This window comes from Acanthopagrus latus, chromosome 1 (genome assembly GCF_904848185.1).
Source record: "Acanthopagrus latus isolate v.2019 chromosome 1, fAcaLat1.1, whole genome shotgun sequence".
In the NCBI taxonomy this organism is placed as follows: Eukaryota; Metazoa; Chordata; class Actinopteri; order Spariformes; family Sparidae; genus Acanthopagrus; species Acanthopagrus latus.
In genome coordinates this window covers 7,453,338-7,478,496 of record NC_051039.1, presented here as the reverse complement: position 1 = coordinate 7,478,496, position 25,159 = coordinate 7,453,338, and the positions used below count along the sequence as shown (strand labels likewise).

Here is a 25,159-nt window from a genome sequence, read left to right as displayed (position 1 = left end):
CCCTGAATAGGAGGGTTACTCTTGGGGGGCAGGTGGGGAGACATATCTGGGGGGAGACACACTGGCTAGGTTCAAAGTTCAGGTTCCATTTCCTCTTTCTCTCTCTGGTGATGTTGCACAGTGGAGCGGACTCTGGCACTGACTGAGCAACTAAGTTTGAAGTTTAGTTAATGTCAGCTTTTATCATTAAGCCCTGTGAGTTGCCAGTGAGTTAGCCACTAGAGAGGGTGTTCTTTCAAGTGTGTCAATATTGCCCTTTGTGTTTAACAATAAAGTCAATTAAACTTTATATGTGTGTCCGACATCCATCACTGCTGCACAAAACTCAGGGTAAGACCACATGAACATGTCCCATTGACCTCCATTCATTTTGTCTATTGGACAAATAAATGGAGAATCTTGAAAGTTGAACTCTGAAAAAATGCCCAAGTTGCCGAAGGGCAAACAAACTAATTTTACTTTGATAACCCTATAGAACATGTTACTGTATAAAAGTTCACTGTACTCAACATTTCTGGGTCAAACTTTTGGCAATTAGACTAAAAATTGCATATTTTTCGAAATTTCACAAAACTTCATGTGTTAGGTGGCACCCCTAAATCTCAATGGATTTCCTCAAAACTTTGGAAAAGTCATTTTTATGTTAATTGGAACAAAATGCAACATCAGCCAAATTGATATTTTGAAATTAAAATTTCCCATTCAAATTTGATGCACCCTAGCAGACAGTGATCCTGAGACTCCTGACTCAAGGGGCCAAAAAGTCCTAGCTTCATCTGATTTTGGTAAATTGATTAGTACATTATTAAGTCCTTCATTATCATTAAAACTACTTATGTGTCAGTGTCTTGTAGAGGGAGACCATCATGATCCTAATAAGAGCCCAATATATACATCACAGATATATCAGTATCAGCGTATAAAGAGGCGAGGTCACACTCCTTCTGGTGACCCCACAGGACCTTATCTCTGAAAAAGTGTGTATGTTAGTGATTGGAGAAAGATAAATCCTTGTGTGATTCCACTTGAATTGTATCATGAACTGCAAATATGATGTTTGTTAGTTCAAAAGCTAGTTTTTGTGTTAAGTCGCCTTGTTCACACGTCACCAACACCAACATTGCTGCACAGAAAAAAGGTACTTAAAAAAGATGAGAAGATCAATAATTCTGTTCATATTGACAACTGCAGGTATGTGACAGGAGAGTGCATCTGATTTGTGGCAGTGAAGTCTTTACAATTACACATTTTCACAGTCTTATATTTCCTCCATTAGAGATTATAATGCAGTAAATGATCCAGGGGGTAATTTATGATCAGGTGTGGGGAAAAAGTAACAGAAAATAAATAACAGGATTCTTAAAAAGGTAGGGAATAAAAGGAGAAGGAATAAAATACGTAACTAGATGAAGTTTACATTCAGTAAGAAAAAAATATATATACATGATTAATTACAGGATTACAAAATTCCAAAACACTCAACACTTCTCCAGACTCACTTATGACTCACTTAAGATCTTAAACCAAATACACAAAAACAGAAAGACAAGATTTTTGAAAAGCTTAAGTAAAATAATCTCATTGACATTAATTTTCTTCCAACTGAAATGTTTGGTATTGAAGTAATCCAAAAGTAAAAAGCAAGTAATCAAGCCACTTCGCCGTGACGTTGCCAGGCAACCAGCTCAGACTCCAGGAAGTCAGTGCTCCGGACCAAAAACTAGTCCGGCACACGAGCCCCTGCAAAACCACAATATGCTCTTATCACTGTGAGAGTTTTGCATGGATTAACCAAATGAATCCGGGCGGTGATAGATCAGGTATTAGATCAAATAGATAAACTCCTGCAAACACATCCCCTGTTACTGCAGCTGAACTGTTCACACCTTGGACAGCAGTGGAAGAGGTTTTCTGCCTACCTCTCCGCCTGAGCAGTGCACCTACTCACAGCTGAGGGGGCAACTGAAAGTACCGCGGGGGTATTTTTCACACACTTCTTGTTGTGACAGAGACACTGTTTACTTTTTTGTGTGTGTGTGTGTGTGAATGGTTCAAGAATGTTGACATGGATGGAAATAAACAGTACGCCACGGAGCACGGAGGAAGCTGTGTTTATTAACAATGTTAAGAAAGGTTATGTAATATGTCATGTGTATGCGCCAGAATGTGTTTAGTAGTTCCCTGAGGAGAAACTGGGTTTGTTTCATTTAGTAACCTCAAGACCTTTTTCAGTGTGTTACCGAGACAGTTCATACAAGCAGTGATGTCATCGATCTGTTTTACATCCTTGGTAGGATTTCTTAATCATTTTACTTGTTATTTTTTGTGCTACATGTTGCATATTCTTAAATGATTAGTGTTTAATCAAATTAGCACACAGAAAAACAGGTCTATGTTGGCAGCTGTGGCTCAGGGTCAGAGTCAGTGTCTTGTATTGAAAGGTTGCTGGTTTGATTCCTCTGGTCTGCATGTTGAAGTGTCCTTGGACAAGATACTAAACCCCAAACTAGTCGGCACCTTGCATGGCAGCCATCACCATCAGTGTATGAATGACTGTAAGTCGCTTTGGACAGAAGCGTCTGGTACGTGCCCTAAAAAATGATGGCATAGAAAACAAATTAATGAATTTAAAGCAAAATGATTAAAATCCTAACTTTTAAAAGTAGAATGATGCTCCTTCTACAAAAGAAAACTTAAATTGTTGTGCTATAACATGCAGCCATGCTCAGTTCTGCACTCTTAAAAGTTTTCCTCTCTGATGTCCAGACGACGCTAAAAGAGATTCAGTTTATCCTCCTAATGAAACAGGTGGTACGGTGGCATTTTTTTGTAGTTACATTTAGATGGACTGCGCCTTTAACCTCACCGGGGCGATTCATGTTCCGTGTAGGAGGTTATGTGTGAATGACAGAAACCGCTGCACTGCCTCTTCTGAATATTTAAACCTGCGATGTTCCAGGTTTAATGTGAGAAAAGGGCTTAAAAAGGTGTTCGTCTGTCGCCCGAACACAACTGAGAGTAATCATACCAGCAGCGATGAGTCGGCCAGATGAATGATTTGAATCATTCTCAACATTAAAATTTAAAATATTCAAGACTGAGGGATAGTTTATACGTTTCCAGCAGCGGTGAAAGACAGTAACTGGACTTAACATTTGATTTTATTGAGTTTAGTGTTTGTGAGAATCAAAATATGCAGGCGCACACAAGCTCTGATTGGATACACCCACAAAAAAAAGCTATTTTCTTTTTTAGTCTTGGCACTTTCAGGATGTTGTGAGTTAAGAAGTCTGTTGGGAACACCAACCTGTTTCCTAATGGGGCGGTCACGACTCCAGAAAGGTTGAAAACGACTCATTAAATCATTGTTATGCAAGGTGTAAACCTCCCCGGCTGGGAACGATCCACCTCTGCCTCTGTGCACTTCCCAGTGAACGGAGCAAAACACATTGAAACATGTTGCGTTCTTCTTTTCTGGATATGAAAATAATCATCCACCCATCTTATTTTTCTGATATTTGTTCAGATATACAGCTAATATTGTTTTCTGATATTTTCTTTTCACAAATATTCTTTGAGATATCTTGTGCAGAGACTTTTGACACTCCATTTTTATTTCTTTCATTATTTTTTGGGTTCATCATCACACTGTAGTTACGTCTCTCCACTTCCTGTGACAATCGTAGGATATTTCAGGATTGCGAGAAGAGAAAAAGGTCACGGTTCTGAGTTAAACTAAGCTGAGTCCTGAACATAAGAACAATCTCTGAGGACAGTTGTTTTATCTACTTGTTCTTTTCTTTTTTTAGAGAGACATGACAGATGTGAGAGACATGAACAACACTGGGTGACACAAACAAAAACAAAAAGGATGTATATTTTACTTTTATGCAATAGAAACCAGTCAAATATCACAAAAAATAAAAGCACACTTGCAATTTGAAATTAGAAACTAAAACAACTATAAGCCAACAGTGCCGTTCAGCATGTTTCTGATGAATTTAGAATTGATTCATGATCCAAGGAATTCCCTGAGAGGATGAAAAGGTTCCTCTGATCTCGAACACTCTTTGTGAGCAAGGAGCATTTTTATTGACATACGGCGCAAAAAATAATCTCATACAACAAGTCAACGGCGGCTGGAAGTGGCCCGTCAGAAAGGTAGAACCTTGTTTAGCTTCACAAACCGTCAGTTTGTGATGAAACCTGATGGTTTCATCTGAGAACAGCCCCCGCTGTAAAGAGCACATATGGTGACGTGACACAACAGCAAAGAAACAAGGCTGCGCAACATGTCGTCCACCTGGAAAGCGGAGGGTGTCATATGCTGGACAGATTGTCAAACCCTCAAGGAAAATCTGCGATTTTCAATATCCGTACATGAAGGTACAACATGAAAAAAAACTTGAAAATCCCACTTTTGGTTCAGATACTGGTCGTTTAAAGGAGCACTATGTAGTTTTTAGGAAGACATTTTAAGCAGAAAAGAAAGATCTTCATTGACTGTTTTTTTTATATCTTAAACAAACTGAATAAACAAACTCTCTTCATTATGACTGACTCTGATTTTTTGACTCTTGACCTTTAAGAACAACACAGTTTCATACTGTTTTGCTTTGTTTATATGTGGCGGACCCTGCCACCTTTCTAGCTTTAAACAGAGTTCTGGGGAACTAGTTTTCCTCTGGGAACAGCTCATTTATCCCCCGTTCTATATTTTTGTTATTGCCTCATCGATGTTGTAAATATTATAATTGTGAGCCTGAGTTTCCTCTCCAAAACTACAAAGTGCCCCTATAAGTATGAAGTGTGGTGGGATTATTCAGTCGATGAAGTAGTGATTGGTGCAAAAGTTTAATGAACATCCTTCAGGAGCTGAACAGGGAGTACACAGGCATCACGGTGCACAGGTACTGCTGGAGTGACACCCTGTGCGGACCTGTCCAGGTTGTTGTTCAGGATTTCAGTCACACGCCTCCTTTTTTCTCTGAACACACACTTCCTCTTCACCGCTGCCAACGCACAGGTGACAGGGCAGTTCGGCAGGGAACATGGGCCGTGGTGGCAGAAGTAGGAAGATGAAGAAAAAATGATTTGCGTGACACTCTTGGAGCTTCGCCAGTTTTCATGCCTGTGCACAAATGACCAAATTCTGTGGAAAGTGTGTGTGTGTGTGTGTGTGTGTGTGTGTGTGTGTGATTCTTTTCTCTCTCTTTTTTTTTGTTTACTTATCAGCCTTCAGGCCCTGAAGACAAACACCCTGTTAAAATAACAACGAGTCCAGTGTTGGTAAAAAGTTTCTGCTGCATGCAAATCTGTCTGTATAAACAACTCGCTGTGTTCACAAATGATAGTTAAGGTGAATGAGATCTCATGAGCCGTGGGGGCGGGGTGTGGTCCGACATCACAGTGATTTGTTGACATGTGTCCGTCAATCACAGATCACAGTCACTGATATGATCAGAAACACTACCTGCAGCACACGAGGACTCCTCCTAACAGATGAAGGACTTACCTTCAGCACTGAAGTGATTTGTGAATAACTTAATGAGACCAAACACACAGGAGTCTTAAAGTCCCTTGTTTTTGAGTGTTTATTCTAACTGAGGCAGTCAGGAGCTACTTTTAGTCTCAGGATGTTTTGAGAAAATGAGCTCCAGAGTGTCTTTGCTCCACCATTTACTGAGGACACATTTTCAACCTCTGATTAAAGTCAGAGCGGTCTGGCGATGTTCTTCACTGATAGGCTTCCACGGAGCCCTTATATGCTCATTTTGATTATGCAACCCTGGAGACTGAGAGCCAATGGAAGAACAAGTATTCACATCTTTGATTTAAGTGAAAGTAGTGATCCAACAGTGTAGAAATACAGTGTTACAGGTAAAAGTCCCCCGTTCAAAATCTCAACAAAAGTCTTAGCATCAAAATATACTTAGGGCACCAAAACTTGGATATAATTATTGATGCTGAAGGCATAAACAACTCTAGCGTTGCAGCTTGGAAAGGATGAGCTCATTTTCACCACTTTATATGATTCTGATAAGCTTTTATTCAACAAAATGCACCATCATTTATGAGTTATGTTGACAGGTCCAGAATAAAGTGGTGAAATTGAGATGAGTCAACCTGAAGGGGTGTGTGGGCTACTTTTATACCTTTAAATATACAAATGTTGGAATATGACTTTGGTTTAGCATCTCAAACACTGAAACATTTTCTGTGTAAATAGTCAGAATTGGCAAACCGATTCATGTATAATGTGGTTAAATAAATACAACAATGGCTTCTCTTCTGTTTCCGCCACTGCTCTATGTCGTCTTGTGTCTTTTATTACTGTTCCACTTGCATTTTTATTTCATGTTTGTTCATAACTTGGCACTGGTTTTAAAATGTTGTATATGTTGTGTATTTCACTAATATTTAAAATATATGATAATATATATGGAGAGAGAGAGAGAGAGAAAGAGAGAGAGAGCGCTAAACAACTGGGTCCTGTATGTGACCTAAGGAACCCACTGGTTGTTCCTGGTTTTTCTATAGTGCTGTACATTTCTGGGTATTTAATTATAGTGGGATCAAATGGTATCTGAAAAAGTACAGTTCTTGAGTAAATGTTTGTTACTTTCAACACTGCTAATTTTAAATAATCTAAGACTATCGTGACACAGGGCCAAGAAGTTTCCAGTTTCCATCATACCACTAGTTTAATATACTTGTATTGAAGGAAACACGTCAATAATTCATCAACAAATATAAATAACGTTGCTCCTTTCAGATAAACAATTGCACAGCAGCTCCTGTCTCGAAAATAACATTAACAATTTGGGGAAATCAGTAGTAAATTATGCTGGTCTGAAGTTTTCAATGTTAAATGTTCTGCTTGAGTTCAACCTGTGTGCAGGTGGACTCACTCTGTCATCGACGTTCATCTTGCGCCCTCATGTGGCTGAATGGAGGAAGGACAGACTCTTGGATCTGCCGTTTGTGCAACGACCTCCAAGTCCCGCCCACCACGCCTCATCCTATTGGCCAGCGCCTTGCACAGAGACACACGATTGGACGGGCTGCTCTTAGACGTCACAGCACCCGGAAGACATTGAAAACATTGTGTAAGTGTCCTGCCGTTGCCTCCAAACCCAGCAGAACGGTACAGTAAGTACGAGTTGACACCCTCTGAATGTGAAGTCGAGTGAAGGCTGAGACTGTGGAGGGAACGTGAGAGACAGGAAGAAACGTTTAACTGATCTTTTTCATTCAAACTGTCTCCAGTGATGCCGGTGAGTCCTGTCAAAACGCGGATCCCCCTCACCAGCTTCGGTCATCTCATAACGGAGGTGAAGGTAAGGACAGGGGACTTTATCCGTCAAATGTCTATTTATTTAAAGGGAAAAAAGACACATAAAGGCGCCAGTTGACAGTTCAAAATGAAGGAATATGAAATGCAGTGACTTTAGGCTTTGAGGTATTTTGTATTGTTCCCAAACAAACGCTCATATGTTGCCATGTTTCACTCTAAAATCCTCTGTCGTGTATTTTGTTTTGGGGGGGAGGTCATTTATTTAAGTGCGCATGTGGCACATTATTCACATCAGGCTTAATTCCCGTTATTTCATGTATAAACCTCTTGGGCTGGACTTTTAACCGCTCAGGTGTTTCTGCAAGATTTCTGCGCATGCTCAGAGCGGTCAGCACATTCAAAACACATCCTGCAGCTCACGCCTACAAATCTGTTGTTTATTTAAAAAAAGATCAACCTACAACGGCTGACACAAATCAACCCCATCAACAACAATCAGCCACATTTTTTCCAGGTGTGTCCTTCAACACAATGAGGTCTTTGGCATCTGCATATTTCATTGGAGTTCAGCGGAAGTAACTTTCCACACACCCTGCAAAACAACTGTTACACTACAATTATACCCCCCACGCACTGAATAAGCAACCTGCATACAGCACTGCTACAGAGAAAGCACCTGAACACACCAACACTTTGTAACAGGGTTTTTCTTTTCCTTTTTGCAGTACAGTTAAATCTAAATTTTGTAAACATGTGGTTTCTTAAAAGTACTGATGCATCATATAGGCTACATTAAAAACAACACAACCACATGTTAACATATATATATAAAAAAAAAAAAAAAAACTATACCGGCAAAAGAAAATAAATGCATACAGTACAACTCTCTTTCTGTATACATGCATACAGCACATGGACAGACTTACTGTACATACATGCTCAGGCTGCTTCCATAAATGCCTCCACACATTCCCATTTCTTACATCCATATACTGTAAACTTAGTAAATTGTGACCTATTTAGGCAGCTTCCCTGTAGCCAGTGTGAGAAAATCCCCAGACTCCCTTTAAAGAAATTGCTTAAAATTGTGAGTTCTTGAGGCGGGAGAAACTTTTTTTTAAACTTTCCACAACAAACCCTTAACTTTTTCGGCCATCCAGCAAATTTTATTGATGGGGACATTTCTTTATTGGTGTGAAAACACATTGTATGCGTTTGTCACAGGGATGCACATATACTGACATCCCATCATAAGCCTGGTCTAAACAGGGCCTTACAACTCTCAAGTCAGGATCGGATCACTCGGGGCGGATGTAAACACCAGGTCTGAATGTCCTCTTTGTTTCTCATCTGGAAAGGGGATCTGGTGTCGCTTTGGCAGTCGCACACTTTCAGAGAATCATCTTTCTTGTCGGCTTGTCCAGCCGTGCTGTTCATCACGGTTTGTGTTGCAGTTTGTCAGACCTAAACGTATTGTCGTGCCCTGAGTATAGCGGTCAGTGGCTCGAGGCCGACATGGATTGACAAACTTTTCTTGATTCAAATCTTAGTAAAAACAGCAAGAGCACAACTGCAGTATTGATTTTCTCCTTTTGCTCATCCATCGTGCTCCATTCCAAAGCATTTGCTCTCTCTGCTCGGCATCCGTGAGCCGAGCGGCCTCGTCAGCACTCTGCCCCCCCCGGCACACTTCATGTGAGGCGAATGTTCATAATGGAAATTACTTTTTCTTTTCACATGAATCATTATATTCTGCAGATGGACTGTGAATCTGATGTTCCAGATGACTAGGAATGTGTCGCATTTGAATTAAAAGAGACGCTGTGAGAAGATGGCAAGTGTCCGACTACGTTTATTTAAGGTGCTTTTTTAAAAAAGGAATAACGTGAGATGTATAGAAACACACCTTCACACACAAAAAATAGATAAAAAGATTGATCTTGCTCTCATGTCTGTGTGAGTATATAGCATGAGCCTGGGGAGGGTTAGCTTAGCTTAGCATGTAGAAGACTGGAAGTATAGGGAAAATGGCTCAACACGTAGCTTTCTGTTAAACCACAACTGTTGTGCTTTCATTGTGCTGTGTTGTTTTTGTTTTGGGTGTGGATTTAACAAGCAAGATGTAACATGTATATTTGTGACCTTTTTAGATGTGTTCATTGGCAGATTATTCGCCGAGTTTAGCGACTGTTTCTTGGCTGTAGCTTCATATTTACTGGTCAAACATGGGAGTGTGATCACTTCTTACTAACACTGCAATAAAGTATTTAAGTGTTCTCCCTGAATGTCAGTTCCTATGAATATGAAGCCACTGCCAGGTGAATGTTTGCTTTTTCTAAGCTCAGCGCAAAGACTAGGAGCAGGGTGAAATAGTCAGATAGATACCATGTTGTGAAGCATGAAAAAGTGCAGTTTAAACTTTTTTTTTTAATAGATTAACAAACCTAGTTGTTGAGGAGAATGCTGCAACAAAGTTTTGCTGTGAAGCTCCAGAAACTGTTTTCGTGGACGAAGTAATTTCATCCGACTTTCTGGCAGCGTGTGGTTGAGTAGATGATGACAGAATTTTCATTTTTGGATGAACTTATCCTTTCATCCGAGACAGGTTTCTCAGACGGCAGACAATCAAGTAACCCTGACCCTTAAAAAAAAAAAAAAAAAGGCATAAGCTTCAGACGCAATCATTAAAAAAGAAGCCTGGCTTTCGTGTATTTCTGCTGATGCTGATGTTGGAGAATTTAGATTTTTTTTTTGAATAATATCAGAAAACGCATTAAAAGAAAAACTTCTAAATCTTTTAACTAAAGGGAATTTCAGCTTAAAGCTTTGATCACACGGTCTCATGACACTCGTGGCTGTGGAGAGTGAGCTCTGCGCTGCCAGGGAGTCCAGATAATTAGCTGGCGTTGCGGCTGATGAATAATTCAGTTTAATCCGACTCAAACGATGTGCCGAATGTGACTTTCATGACCATAAACCAGTTTGTCATCCCTGCTCTGCCTCGTCACGACACTCATCAAACCACCCATTTCAACATGCCAAAGTATTCCTCTTGGCATTTTTTTAGGGAGTTTTGTTGTCAACTGTGACTGACGTTTCTAAAGAATTTGCACTTGTCACACAGTTGTTAAATTTAGTTTGTGTGCGAGTAGAGAATCAGGCTTCATCACGACTAGAATGAGACTCACTAGATAATCAGGCTGTGGTTGATGGTGATTGATGAAGCTGTTCCCGTCATTAAAGGTTTCACATTCGTTTTGACTTGACATTGCTCTCATACCATTTCGCACACAACTTGCACACAGACGGAGCTCCACATCATTTGTCTTTCATTCACACTTTCACGCAAACATCCGCACGCTCCACCTCCTGAGTAACGGCCGCCCGGACCTCACTTATTGGCCTTATTTTTAAATAAACTTTCTTTTTGACTTGTTTGGTGTCTGATAGAAATCACCTGCCGTGAACATTGAACTGTTTATAAAATGGGACACATGACTTCATCTGTAAAATCCTAAAACCCCCTCCTCCTACATTTTGATACGTATTAATATCCTGTCAAAATGGGAAATGCTATATGTTCTGACTACAGTGCTTCCTCTTATAACTGTGTGTATGTGTGTGTGTGGTTTCTTTGTGTTTCAGAGGCAGCTGTTTGGCATCGAGCCTCCAGCTTCTACAGAACTGAAGGGTTGGAGGAAATACCTTAATAGCTACACCATACAGGGCCGCCGAAATGTACATAAGACACACGCATGCATGCACGCGCAGGCTCCATAGAATATGAATTGTATATACACGTGTCACATGTGTCCTTCTCCGCTGTCTTTACAGAGTGTCCTGGCTTCCTATGGGCTCCTCGCTGCAGTAGCAGCAGCCTACTTGATGCACAAACGAAACAAAAAGGAAAATCAGGCTCCGAGCCCCACGGCCTGAGAACCCAACCTCAGCATAGTGATGTTCATGCTCACAAAGCATTATTTATGATGGTGAACTACCACCTCCGTGTGTGAGGGAGTATAAGCCTGTACTTTCTTAATAAATGCCATGCAAGTGCTCGATGCTTCTGTCTGATCATTGTTAAGTGGTTTTGTGGGTAGTCACACTGGTTACCATGGAATCAGGGAGAGTGTGTATGTGTGTGTGTGTGTGCAGTGAAGTTGTTCCCCACAAGGTGTCTGTCTGCTGCTGATGAAACCAAAACTAAACACAGTTGTGTTATTTCACTTGTTTTTATAAACTATTCAACCACCCGTACTTATCTCCAGTAAATGTTTTATACATTTTTCTTGATTTCTTTTTGGGAGAATTAGTCTTATCACACACACACACACACACACACACACACACACACACACACACACACACACACACAAAAAACACTGCATCATGTCTCAAGACTTGTTGCATGAGTAGGAGTAGACGAACAAAGGGATTACTGAGACTGGGTTTGGTTTTCTGTAGGTTTTGATCGACAGTGCTCAGCCTCTGGCTTTCAAGGCGTCTTCTGCAAAGAAAATGGGTTTTCAAAACAATTTGTCACCACAGCACAGCAGTAAAAAAAAAAAGAGAGTTCTTCAAGATTAATGCAACCAAGATCATGCCCGAGCTTTTAAAAACTAATTTGATTCATACCTTTTCTTGTTGTGCAGCACGTGTTTGTCGACGCACCTGTGGTTTCTGCACCTTTTCCTATGAGCCAAAAGATGGTTTGCATCCCAAAAAACTCTTGAGGTCTCGCGCATTTAATGTTCTTTCATTTAACCATGCAGTTATCTGTGTTTTCAAACCACAAGCTGGCTAAAACATAAAAACAAATAAATAGGCCAGGAGTTGCTTTTTTTTCAGTTTGGAGCTCAGTTTGTAAAGATAATTGTCTCATGGTTTCTATTTAGGCAGAGTAGTTGTGTGCAGGCAGAGAGTATGCCCTCATCTAAACTACGATAACATTCATCAGATTAAAGTTACTGTTTCATAAGTGGTGGAACAATCATGTCGCACTGAAAGGAACTGATCTACAGCAAAGCTACCCTACAGACAAATCTAGTTAGAGAAGGAAGCTGAGACTACTGACTGAATAGATGATGTACACGTAATTATAAGAACATGTAACAGAGATGTCGCATGCCAGTGATAAGCACTCATAGGACGGTGGACCAGATGTGGGCTTTGGTTTTCGTACACACCTGGTCCAGCGGGGGTGCTGCGCCAAGCAGGATTACTCAGTCAGGTGGCATGCAGTACATTTACTCAAGCGCTAATTTGAGCAACTTGTACTGAAAGCAAAACCTAGGGGGGTTTTTTTTATTTGTTTTTTTGTGAATGTATATGAGTCAAATCTTCGTGTAAAAGCATAATTACGACAAAAGAGGCACTTTTAAGATTTACCATAGTTTCGTTTTTGGGGCAAACTCATTTTGAATGGGAGTGTTTGGGGCAACTTTAAGCTAGCATCAACATCGCTATTTTTAAAACAATAAAAAGGCTCGACACAACATGAAACTTTGCTCGTAGTATCACCAGGGTCTCTACACATGAACACGAGCGGTGAGAACATTGTTTGTGTACACAGAGTTTTCTGAAATTAAAGTTTTTGAACAACTCACGTTAGCATTAGCTTGTTCCACTAGCCGTCGTTATGGCAGCCAAGAAGTATCAATCTCAGAATGCAACGTAACATGGAGGGCAGTTAAGATGGACCGCTGCTGTCTTCCGGTGACTTTTGCGGCTTTTTATTTTAGTATTGCTTCTAATATGAGGCTCCTTTTTCAACTTCAAGGTCAAAATTGTTTTTCGCTAACGACAAAACAACTAATTATCCGCACATTTATATGGAACTTTAGAAGCAGTCCACCTTTACTGTCCTCCAGGTTACATCGCATTCGGATATCGACACTTCTCCACTAGCAGGATGGCGCCTAGCGGAACAAGCTAATGCTTGTGTGAGTTGTTCAAAAACTCTCATTAGTAAACTCTGTGTACACAAACAATGTTCTTAATGCTGGTGTTCATGTGTAGAGACCCTGGTGATACTGCGAGCAAAGTTTCATGTTGTGTTGAGCCTTCTTTTAAAAATAGCGATTTTGATGCTAGAGTAAAAGTGCCCGTAGCACTCCTATTGAAAACAAAAATACGGTAAATCTTAAAAGTGCCTCTTTCGTCGTAAGTATCCATTTACACAGAGGTTTAACTCGGGTACATTCACAAATAAAGCCTAGGTTGCTTTTTGGCGAGAGTTTGCTTTAACTTGAGTACAAATAAAATGTTTACACAGGGGAGTATTGCTCATTGGGTTTGGTCCACGCTAATGTAAAAAATATGCCAGAAAAAGAAATGACCACGGCTACAGTGAGAGAAGTAAAGCGATGGACAAACGTGTTGTCGTTGCAGTGATCATACACAAAATAAAATGCAACTTTAGTCTTTGGATCTCAGCGCAAACATGAGGAAGCTGCTGCACAATTACACAACATGTTCATACAAGTTCCCATCACTTACCGTTTCACATTCAGTCTGACAAGTGTTTCTGTGTCACCGGCTCAAACCTGCTGACCAGATACAAAAGATGAAAAAAAAAAAAAAAGTTTTACAAAAATGCACAACAACGAGCCTTTAAATCTTGCACACTTGGATGTTTGTTGTAACTGTGGGTGTGCATCACATTTGGAATCATTAAGGGTGATTTATTCAAATAGTGCGGTAAATATATATATGTACACACACACACACACACACACACACACACATACACACACACACACACACACACACAGAGCCAAGGAGACATGCACGCGCACTCACACTGCAGCGCGCAGTCACTTTTTGCAGATCACGTGCTTTCCCGTAAACCTCTAGTCCCAAATGTGAAAGCGAAAGTAAAGAGCTGCGGACACCTGAGCATTACTGGCGTGTCTTTGTTGTTTTTTTTCTTTTTCTCTCCCTCTCTCGCATGATTTTTTTTTCTCTCTCTATCAGCGTGTGCGTGTGTGAGAGGCGCGCGCGTGCGTGCCACCGCAAAGACAGTGACATGGATCTGTCGTTGGAGAAGAAGCGGGTGACAACAGATCAGTACAGTTTGGGCTCCTCCTCCTGCTCCTGCTCCTCCTGCACTGAAACTCAACTTAACCGAAAGTAAAGATGAGGCTCCTGAAGACGACCTGCGACCGCCGGCCAGGAGGCAGCTCACGCTCACAGGAGCCCCGCAAGCCTCTGACAGGCTCTTTACTGCATGTAAGTAAGATTTGTGTTTTAATTAATGCGTCGTTAATCATCAACTACAGCTGGGAGAGAAACTGAAGTTGCCTGTGCTCATTCACACTCCAAAAACTCTCATTAATCAGAATTTTGCGGTGTCACTTTATGAAACAGACAAATTAGTTTTTTTCTTCATCTTATTTTTTTTCCTCTTATTATTATTATTATTATTATTATCATTATTATTATTGTTGTTGTTGTTGTTTCTGTTGGCTTGGACAGTTTTGACAACCCTGCCCTGTCACATCTACTCAATATTCAAAATGAAAACATACAGTCTTGTGTGTCATCAGCGTATCACCTTATAAAAAAAAAAAAAAAAAGAAGATTTCCATGATCCATAATGAGCAAAATATGCTTCACTGATGTTGAGTTTTTAGAGATGTCTGTAAAGTGTTTAAACACTTTTACAGCAACGTATCTGTGAAATTTTCCACTTTTTCTGAAGGCTATTAATATCTGGACATTCTTGCAGTATTTATTGTGATTTCCCTAAGTGAAATTTTCGCCCTGAGGTCAAAAGTGTCGACTTTCAGCTTCTGTTTCGTGGTTTAAATGCCCACCTTGGCCCAGCATTACAGGACTAAAAAGCCCTGTGTCTGCACTGCAGCACAGCCAGCTGTAAAAGCGGGTAATTCACCGTTCACCAAACACAGATGTGTAACTATGCAAACTGAGAGTTAAACCTCACAGTCATTGTGTCACTCCATCATGACCAGGACTCTGACAGCAGGCTAGAAAACGTTTTGTTGTTATATAAAAAAAAAACCTCTGCACATTGTAATTACAGTTTGCCACACTCCGTCTCTCCAGGGGGAGGAAATCGATCAGGTTTCTGTGATTCGGGCCAAGATTCAGAAAGTAAAGTGTCTGGTCAAATATTGAAGTAGTCTGTCTTTTAAATAACTGATCAAAATTGTGACTCAGTGTGATATTTATGTGCATCCTTCACCGTTTCAGAGAAGAATTCAAGCAGACAATGAAAATAAGACAGACTTGCGTATCAATTCCCCATCGAGGGATCAATGAAGTCTTATCTTAAAAAGTGGAAAAGACAAAAAGAAATTCTTCTAGTTTTGTTTATGATTATTACGGCACATAAAGCGTGAGACCTCAGTGATTTATCGCATGTTAAAAGTTATTTGAAAACAGAGACGACTCTCCATGCGAACTCCTGCATATAACCTCTGATTATTTTTTTTGGGACCTTCTTGTCAAGTTTTTTCCATCTGTAAAAAAAAAAATCGGCTGCTTTCATCTCTTATTTTGAAGGATGTGGAGAGCAGCTTTTTGAATAGATGCCACTACGGCGCGTGCATACTAACAGTTTAATCAGAGTTCATCATGAGGAACAATGGAGAGATTTTTCTGTATGGTCTCGTTGGGCTGGAAGAAAGTGAAAGTATGGCTCTGTTATTAAACATGTTACATCCGCCCTTTCCCAGTGACACAGTGAGTTGTGGTTTTTTTATTGGCAGTCACGTGACATCTGATTATCCTTATCTGGGCGCCAACACTCACACAGAGTTTAGGATACATTATAACAGCAGAGTTAATGCGGCTGTAATTGATACTTTTATAAGAAAACAAAAACAGTAAAACATATCAGATTACAAAGTGAAAATAATGTGAAGTGGGTCATTCATTGTGTTGCAAATCTGCAACTCCCCACCAGCTTAACTCCGTGTTTGTCCATCCAGCCCACAACTTCAGACTGAATCCAAGCATCCACGCCTCTGGACTTGCTTCCTGAGCCCTCGACCAACTCCAGTCTTACGTACTCTAACGCGGTCCTGCTCGTCACGTTAAGTCTGAGAGGGAGCAACGCTGCAAGGCGATGAGCCGCTGATAGACAGGACTGAAGACAACAGTAATAGAAGGATGATTTTCATTGTCTATAGCCGACACGTCTACACACATGTGTTTCACCATGAAATTGAATATTATTTCCGACATACGTCAATCATGTAACCTTTTCATGAAGTTTTTTTTTTTAAAACATTCATCGTAAGTTTGTTTTGTTTTTTTTTCAGTCAGCAGCTGGGAGAAACCAAAACGTTGCATCCGTATTGCAATGAACTGTGGGTTATTTAATTGGTGAGGTCTGCAGGAAGTCTGCTTGAGGCCACTTGTGGACTGGATGAAACGCAGCACCCAAAAAAGCCAGAAGCAAAAGCAAAAGTAAAGATATCGTGCCACAGTATCACATTAATACAAGTGAATCTCAACCGAATGAATAGTGCTTCAGTAAAAGTAGCTGGTATTAAATTAAAGAAGTGAAAGGTACAAGTTATGAGATTAACTAATCACTGGATTAAAGTCTAGAGAGCCAGATCGTTCTCAGGAGTTGGTGGAGACCAAAAGCTGAGCTAAAACAGAGAGAATGCTGGATTTAGATTCTTTAAGTGAACAATGGATGGTAAAGGTTTCGTAAAAGCTCATTTATTTGACATTTTACAACACAGGGTTGGATTACGAAATGCGAGATGTCGTCCCTTCATGCGCCACAAGAAAGGAAAACAAATGAGGCTGGAGTGAAGCTGCTGTCGGAAACAGCTGCTGTAGCTGGTTAATGATGATGTGGAACGCAGCTTACTGGAATCCAAAGCTTGGACTGTAACTGTGTTTACCTTTCTGTGTTTCAGCATCATCAGATCAGTCAGTGACAGCACCTCGGGGACATTTGACAGCAGACACCCGGCCTCTGCTTCCTCCCAGTGCATTGTGGTGATGTAATTAAGTCCTGATTGAAATCTGAAGCTGTTGTTGAAGCAACATGGAGTCTCGAAGAGGACCGAGCAGCAGATAAGCGACCGGAAAGAAGTCAACGATGGAGGATCTCCCAGAGAAAGAAGGAGGAAGTGGTGCAACCGACGATCAAGAGGAGGATTCTCCTTTGTAGGATGGTCAGAGACAATCTTGATCGAACAGTAGTTCAGAGCCAGAAACAGAACGGTGCAGCTGAGACACAGAACCAAAGCCCAGAAGAACCTGCAGAACCTGAACGAACACAGCGACCAAAGAGAGTTAACCCAGAGAGCAAAGAGCCGACGAAGAGCCGGCTGGATTTACTGTTCTGGAACAAACTCAACTTAGAAGATGAGCCTGAATCCTGGCGCCGGGTGAGTACACGGTTCGCTCATTGTGAAGAACAGATTGTGGATGTTATTGACTTCTGATGTTGATTTTATAGCAATAGGAAGGTGGCTGGAAAAAGATAGTCCGAGATCAAAACCCAGGATTTTATTCTTTAATGTTAGACCCGCTGTTGGAGGAAGTACGCAGCGTAAATGTTCTCTGTTGCAGGGAAAAGTGTCAGAAGTGTCAGCATCAGATAAACTTAACACACTGAAAGTGAAAGTACTCATTATGCAGTATGACCCATTTCAGAATAAATGAAACAAAATACATAATTTTATTATGATTATTGATGCATTTGTGTGTTTGTAACACATGCATATAAAATGTAGGGCATTTTAAAAAGTATTATTACATTGTTTCATCTTAAGAAAGTACTAAAATTGCACTTAAGTAGAGCACTTCAGTAAATGTGTTGGGTGACTTACTTTCAGTCTATTTTTAAAAAAAAAAAACTTGCTGAATATTTGGAACATTTTAAAAAGGACATGGTTATGAGATGACTTGAAGACTTTATCAGTGATAGAAAACAGACTTTCCACACTGAGCTGACGGAGGTTTTTGTTCCAGCCAAACTACTTATAACAACAGCACCAACAGGAAGAAGAATGTTTAATGCCAACTTTTAATACAAATATCATCATAAATGAATAAACATGTGCAACAGGCGTTGTTGATCAAAATGATAACGTGATTTTCCCCAAACATTAAATCAGATTAAACGTCAAAAAACTGATATTTGATAGTTGCCTCGTAAACTTTAAAACCAGAAGAATAAAATAGTTTATATGAAATGATCTTAAGCATTTGTTAATGTTGCAAAAGTGCCTGTTGGAAAAATCAGTATTTTAATTGTTATTTAAAGTCTTTGTGGTCAGCTGGATTTATTCACAGAGGTTCTTTCAGGATTCCTTATTCTACTTTTTTATCTTTGCTACAAAGAGAAAGGAAGAAAATGATTCACTCCCGAGATTATGTTTTAACACTTTTCTCAGCCCTGAATTATGACTGCAGGTGTTCACATCAGGCTTTAAATTACCCCAGAAACTAATTTTCCACTGCATGGTATGACTTGATTAAATTATTTCTTTTATTTCTGTATAAATCGGTGACAGTACTTTGGGTCGGTATTACCTCAGTCAGGGAGTGTCAAGCGAGCGGAGTGATACTCAAAGGTGACTGCAGACCGCCGATCGGTCGGAGAATCGTCAGTAGCAACCACAAAGGTGTGCAGGCGCATCAGCAACATCTTTCTGATATTTTGAGTCACACTGCTACTTTAAGGATGTTCATTGTAATCCTGTGGTTGATTGAGAGAGATAACGCAAGTGGCAGAATGTGATGGTGAATGTGGGCAGAGCAGAGGAAGAGGTTAACAAGGGAGTAAATATACAGAGTAGCTTCTCGTGCTCGCCGTGACCAAAGTCAAGCTCCCGTGCATCATTTCACACTCGCTGGTGTCAAAACCCAGCTGCTAGGCCGCGACGCTGCAGATGTGGAATGTGTCGGTCAGTGATATCAGCAGTTCAGTGGTGTAAATGTGAGTGGTGCGAGGCGTTGTATTGTGAAAAAACAAAACCAAAGTCAAACAAAGTGTGGGTAAGCTGACGCTGGCCGGGTCCAAACCAAACGAGAGCAGAGCGGAGGCAGCGGTGGGCCCAGGCACTCCAAATCTGACCGGCTGCAACTTTCTCCTCTGATATCCTCAAAGACAAAACAGTAGCATGTCCACAGCACGCTCATATCAACACATGGGGTTGTCAGAAAAGTGAAGGGGATCGAGGTGCCGCCATGATGAAAACATCAAGCACGAATCTGTCTGTTTCAACAAGTGTCTCACATCTCATATCAGTCTGTGTGTGTGTGTGTGTGTCCTCTCTACATGTGGACTGATCATTATGTTTTAATTCCGTCTCTGCTGTAGCCAGTGACCGGCGCTGATGCCGACAGCTTGCCCACACACCTCCGTCCATTCAGCAGCGCGGCGGAGTACAAACTAGTCAGGCACACTTACCTGCAGCTCCAGCAAAGTGGTTACTACTGGGGATCGATGACGATGGAGGAGGCACATGAAATACTCTCCATCGCACCACTGGGCACCTTCCTCATCAGGTAAGCTCCCACTGCCAGAGATAGTTTTGTTTTGTTGTGAAATGTTATGCAGAAGCATGAGATCCAGTGAGTGTGTGTGCAAAGTGACAGTGTGCTGCTGTTCGTGCAGAGACAGCGGTCAGCCGGACGTCTTCTTCACTCTGAGCTACCAGAGCGACGACGGCCCGACCAGCGTTCGTGTGCAGCTGAACAACCTGCTCTTCAGCCTGTACGGCAGCCACAGGACTTTTCCCTCACTCTTCGCTCTGCTCACGTTTTACACCGGCTCGTCCTGCAAGCTGACAGCGCCATATCGCAGGCAGCGTCCGGAGCACCTGAAGCAGATGTGCAGGAGGGCTCTCGTGCGAGCGTACGGAGCGGAAAAAACAAGCACCTTACCTGGACTCAGCAATCAAATCAAAGACTATGTTCACGCGTACCCTCATTGTATATAGACAAGCGTGTGGACCGTGTGAAGGTATTGTTTCGTTGTTTTGTTTTTTTATTACGTGTAACAGATACAGAGTATTTGATCTGCAAGATGTTTATTTGCACACATTTTCAAAATGGTACAAGTTTTCAAATCCGCATTTATTCTCAACATTTATAGGAAATGTTTTTATCAGATCCTGTGGAAGTGCTGCACCACTGCCTCCGTGATGTATTAGTTTGTACCGTCCATAAAGGTGTAAACGTTTGCTGCTCTTTAAAGCTGCATTAATTGATGATTGACCACTCGAGAGCAGAAGAATGTCAAAGGAAATTCACACATCATCAGCTTGTAATGTCGGCTAAAGTGTTGGTGTCAGTTCCTTCTGGCCACATCAACGGAAGTGTGATGCTCTCTCTTGTTTTACTTTGTGTTGAAAGGCAGCCAGAAGTCGCCATGTTTGCAACAATGTTTTTGATCTAGTTAAGGATTATAGCTCGTGAGGCAATTATCTTGTTATCTCAGGACAAAAGCGCAGTTTTCTGGTTATAATGGGTTCATTATCTCATTATCTGGAGAACACAATAGGTCATCTTCTCCGGATAATGGGACGAAGGCCTCATGTTCACGAGAAAGCGAGAGGTTGTTCTTCTTGAGATAAGTTGTGGATAAAATGAAGGAGCCCATTTTGGAAGAAGGTATCACAATAAAAATGACCTTTTGTTTTCATCAAGTAATTATAATGAGAAATCCTTTTAAGCCTGATATAACCACAACCACTCTCAGCCTCTGTAGTCACCAGCTTATTTATTTGTTTTTTGTTTTTGTTCTGTTTTTTCTCTGTGCTTTCCTCCAAAGGAGCGATACTTTTCACATTTCATGTAGTGATCTGATTCACTGGTGATATGATACAATATTAATTAATGCAGTTTTAACTTTTCATCAACACTTGAAATGATTTCATATCTGTTGTTACTGTCTTCAGTCCTGTGAACAACAAACTGATGATGTGATGCCTTGCGAAACTATGTTAATCTTGAATAAATTAAAACATTTTAGTTTATAAAATATAACATTGTGTGAACTCATGGTTGAACCACTGACAAGTCAAAGTGGGCACAAGGGATCATAAAGGCCCCCCCACTGGGTCTCAAGGATGAACGGAGCAGATGATGTCTTTGAAAGGTCAAAGGTTACGGTCGCTGTGACCTCATGGCGTTCCATTCTAGTGAACACGAGATCCATTTGGCACAAACATCCACTTGGACTCACGGATGAACTGATTACATTTGAGTGGTCAAAGGTCTGTGATCGTCACTCAACAGTTCATTTTTATAGCCATGACATTGTCTAATAGGATAAAAATAACATAGTGATGACATTTTAAATCCCAAAAAAATCAAACCTCAGATTCCCTGTGACATCACGATATTGTGAAAACATATGCTGGCTTTTACTTTCACACTGGAGATGAACAGCGTCCAAGTATCTGGGGTAAAAGTCAAGTTTTTGTTTTGACCAAGCAGCTGAGAAAACAGGCCAGCAGATGATATTGACATGGCGGCCATTATCCTCTGACATCACAGTAAGCTCAGAAGTCATGCTGCTGCGTTCAAGGATTTAAAGTCATATAAAAAAAAAAGAAAGTCTAACAAATTATCATTTCACCTCTTCCTGATTGCTCAGCAACTGAGAAGACAACAGATAGTGAAAATCACATTTCAGGATAAATCAACATATTTGATGACCGTTAGCTTTCAACCATTTGTTAGCTAATCTTACTAGTTGATAGTGTCCGACAAAACAATTGGTAAGTTATTAATTAATTCTAAATTATGACTGCACATCTTGGACACGTGTTAAAGCGCTGAAGTGAAATGCGCTTGATTTAATCAAACTGAATGCTAACGTTAGCTACTGGGTTTATCAAATACGTTGTTCTATCTTGAAATATGGCATACCGTTATCTCAACATTCAAGCTTTTTGACGTCAAGGAGAAAATGGCCACTGTATTGTCAAAGTACCAAAAACTGCAAAACCTTTAATGGCCACTTGAGACTGGCTCCAAAAGCGAGTCAGTCCCTGTCAGAGCACATGTTAAAATGCCCAACTTTACAGCAGAAATTAACATGTTTACAGCCAGGTACAAAAACAGTTTTGGTGTCTTTGCCTAAGTTTCCCCTTAAATCAACTTTGGAGTGGTACCTACATATTTTCAAATCAGCCCCCCATGCGGTCCTGATGGAACGGGGGCCCACGGCCTTATTTTGGTGCCCTGGTCCGGCCTTGTGGTTTAATCAAGCCCTGTATGAAGCTGACTCAACTGAACAGACGGCTGTCTGCTGTTCCAGTCAACATGCACAGCTAATGCACACACATTAGACAGTCTCCTCTTCTTTTATCAAGCACCAGTCTTCTGTCATGTGCTCCACTTCCTGTCCTAAATCTGACTGGCAGTGGCCCCTTTAGTCTAAATTAGCCCTGCACCAGGGACACACACACACACACACACACACACTTTCCCTGCCCTCAAATTACTTCCGTCTCATTAACCTTAAACGTGTTGACGTAAAACCATCACCACTGTGACACATATTGAGGTGAGGCTGGTTTGTTCATGTGGCACCTTTTGACCCCAACAGAGCAATTACACAACCCAAAATGAGTTAAATCATTTTATTTTTCACTTGATTGTTAATTCTGTGTGTGTCTGAATTCTTATTTTGGGTTTTGGGAATATTTTTTGGTCCCTAAAAATTATGCAACACATTTCATTTGACTTTCATATATGCACCCACGTCCAAATATCCCTAACTCATACCGAGCAGTGCATATTCAGGGCTGACAAACAGCAAGACTAACAATGATAAATAGCATGGCTACAGCTTTGTACAACATTATGAAGGGATTTTCCCTTTTCCCAGTTCACTGTCAGGTTACTGGAAAAACAAAGAGCTGTAAATGTTATATTGCGTCTGTCACTGCTATTATTAGGCTGCAGAGTTACCAATTGTGGGCCATAAAGAAGGCTACAAAATGAGGGCAGAGTCAATACATTAGAAAGCTGCAGGCCCTCTGGACAACACAGTATAAAAAAACATGCGCATAAGTCACAAAGCAGTTTTACAGTAGTTTTTGGTAACTGTAAAGTGCTCTAACGCATTACTTGTCTCAGTAGATAACGCAGTAACGTAACAAGTTACTTTTTATTCTTTCAATCTAATGACTTAATTTTAAAAGTGACATTTACCAAAACTGCAAATAATGTATTTTACACAAAGAAACAAGTATCTTCATGTCTAACATTTGCCGAATTATCAAGAAAGCCAAAATAGGTAAGAATCTGTTGCAGTAAACATTTCACAGAGGTCATAAAGTTTATCCTTTTTCAATAAATCGCAAGATTAGGCATTTTTTAAAGGGAGTCTGGGGATTTTCTTGTGTAAATCGAGGGTTTAGTTGTATAAAAAGGTGTCGGTTTAAACGGAGTGAGATAAAACCAAAGACAAAATCATTTGAATACATATAAAAATAAAACTACACACTAGACATGAAGCTGCAGCGCGAGATATTTATGAATGATCCCAGCTTTATTAAGTCAGTCTGAATATTTCACATCCAGTCTGACTGGAGTGTCTCTCGGGTCCGCGCGACCCACTGTCCCGCGCTCAGAGTGCGCCTCCCGCACGCGACACAGTCCATTATTATGTCAAACGACCTCTCTTGACTCGTCCGCCCGCACGCGCGCAAACACGCGGACCGGGATTACAACCGCTGGAGTGGCGCGCGCAGTACTAGCTCGTGTTTATGTAATGTCATATGTGGCTGTGAGCGTGCGTGTGTGAGCGTGCGTGTGTGCGCGCTAGAGCTGGCGCGAGCCGGCGGAGACAGCGGTCACACGTTAAACATCAGCGACCCGCGCGTTATTCTGCGGATTGAGGGCTCGTGAGATTTCGGCGGTGCGGATTTGACCCGTCGTATAGGAGGGCGCTCGAGCTCCACCGTTTTCACGCACGGCACGCACGTAGACCCGGTGAAATCGTCACGCGGATAGGATCTGTGGAATCTGTCGCGAGTGTGTTCCTGCGCGGCCGGAGAGCATCCCCGACGGAGAGCGAGGTCCGGGCGGTCGGTCGGTGGTCGGTGTGGGTCGGTAGCACCGCGCGGAGGGGAGCGAGAGCGGGACTTGAGCTGGACCCCTGGCCGAACCGGAGCATCCCACTCCCGGCAGCATCCATCCCTCCGCGCCTCAGCTCCAGAGGGAGGCCCGGAGCGGCGGCAGGATGTAGCAGCGGATTAACGGAGGAGAGAGGGGCGCTCAGAGGAAGAGAGCGGGACCGAGCGGACCGAGGCGGGACGGAGGAGGGGACATGGGGAAGGACCAGGAGCTGCTCCAGGCCGTCAAGACCGAGGACTTGCTGACAGCTCAGCGGCTTCTACAGAGACCTCGGCCAGGGAAAGCCAGTCAGTATCCCTCCATCCCCCTGTCACACACAAACACACACACACACACACACACACACACACACACACACACACACACACACACACACACACACACACACACACACACACCAGTCATTACCAGGTCAGGACAGTGCAGGCCAAATCTAATGTGATGCCATTTAGCCTAAATGGTGCTGCACTGTGTTTGCATGTGTGTGTGTGCGTGTGTGTGTGAGTGTGTTGTGCCCATGCATGAGTGTATTTATGTGTGCGTTTGTGTTATGACGTTGGGTGTGTGATAGTGATGACGTTGCACATGTGTGACAGCCGTCATCCGAGTGTAATCAGACATTAAGAGGTGTCTGTCACCCATCTCCCATCATTGATCATTTCTGTGTGTGGGTGTGTACACCAGAGAGGATGTGTGTATCAGTATGTACGTGTGTGTGTGTGTGTGTGTGCGTGAGAGGTGAGGGTACACGAAGGTCCTCCACTGCTCTCG

The 25,159-nt window shown here is 41.6% G+C and overlaps 4 protein-coding genes across 10 annotated transcripts in view; all 4 read left to right on the top strand.

Moving 5' to 3' along the window:
* LOC119023065 overlaps positions 1-289 on the top strand; it is a 2,006-nt gene extending 1,717 nt beyond the window's left edge. The window contains exon 2 of the mRNA XM_037104698.1: positions 1-289. This exon is cut by the window's left edge and continues 835 nt beyond it. Coding sequence (XP_036960593.1) covers positions 1-6 — 6 coding nt within the window. The 3' untranslated portion in view covers positions 7-289.
* Positions 290-7,065: 6,776 nt separating this feature from the next.
* LOC119027586 (ATP synthase membrane subunit DAPIT, mitochondrial-like) lies at positions 7,066-11,358 on the top strand. 2 transcript variants are annotated; one of them, XM_037112940.1, is made up of 4 exons: positions 7,066-7,152; positions 7,270-7,340; positions 10,943-11,035; positions 11,132-11,358. In XM_037112940.1, coding segments are annotated over exons 1-4 (267 nt in total). In that variant the 5' UTR covers positions 7,066-7,151; the 3' UTR covers positions 11,234-11,358. The 2 variants fall into 2 exon arrangements, with proteins under 2 accessions (XP_036968835.1, XP_036968841.1); XM_037112946.1 differs by having other exon boundaries at positions 7,096-7,147.
* Positions 11,359-14,294: 2,936 nt separating this feature from the next.
* Positions 14,295-21,283, top strand: LOC119027570 (suppressor of cytokine signaling 1-like). Of its 3 annotated transcripts, XM_037112921.1 has the most exons (5): positions 14,317-14,527; positions 16,252-16,732; positions 17,197-17,673; positions 19,614-19,801; positions 19,911-21,283. In XM_037112921.1, the coding sequence occupies exons 3-5, from the start codon at positions 17,455-17,457 to the stop codon at positions 20,233-20,235; spliced, it is 732 nt and encodes a 243-aa protein (XP_036968816.1). In that variant the 5' UTR covers positions 14,317-14,527; positions 16,252-16,732; positions 17,197-17,454; the 3' UTR covers positions 20,236-21,283. The 3 variants fall into 3 exon arrangements, with proteins under 3 accessions (XP_036968826.1, XP_036968816.1, XP_036968807.1); XM_037112931.1 differs by lacking the exon at positions 16,252-16,732 and having other exon boundaries at positions 14,295-14,527; positions 19,917-21,283; XM_037112912.1 differs by lacking the exon at positions 16,252-16,732.
* Positions 21,284-23,926: 2,643 nt separating this feature from the next.
* Positions 23,927-25,159, top strand: part of LOC119025863 (caskin-1-like) — a 38,993-nt gene continuing 37,760 nt past the window's right edge. For 2 of the 4 annotated variants that reach the window (XM_037109880.1, XM_037109891.1), the window contains exon 1: positions 23,927-24,675. In XM_037109880.1, the coding sequence (XP_036965775.1) occupies positions 24,582-24,675 (94 nt within the window). In that variant the 5' untranslated portion in view covers positions 23,927-24,581. The remainder of the gene's footprint in view (positions 24,676-25,159) is intronic. The other 2 variants (XM_037109896.1, XM_037109875.1) reach the window with 1 other exon arrangement.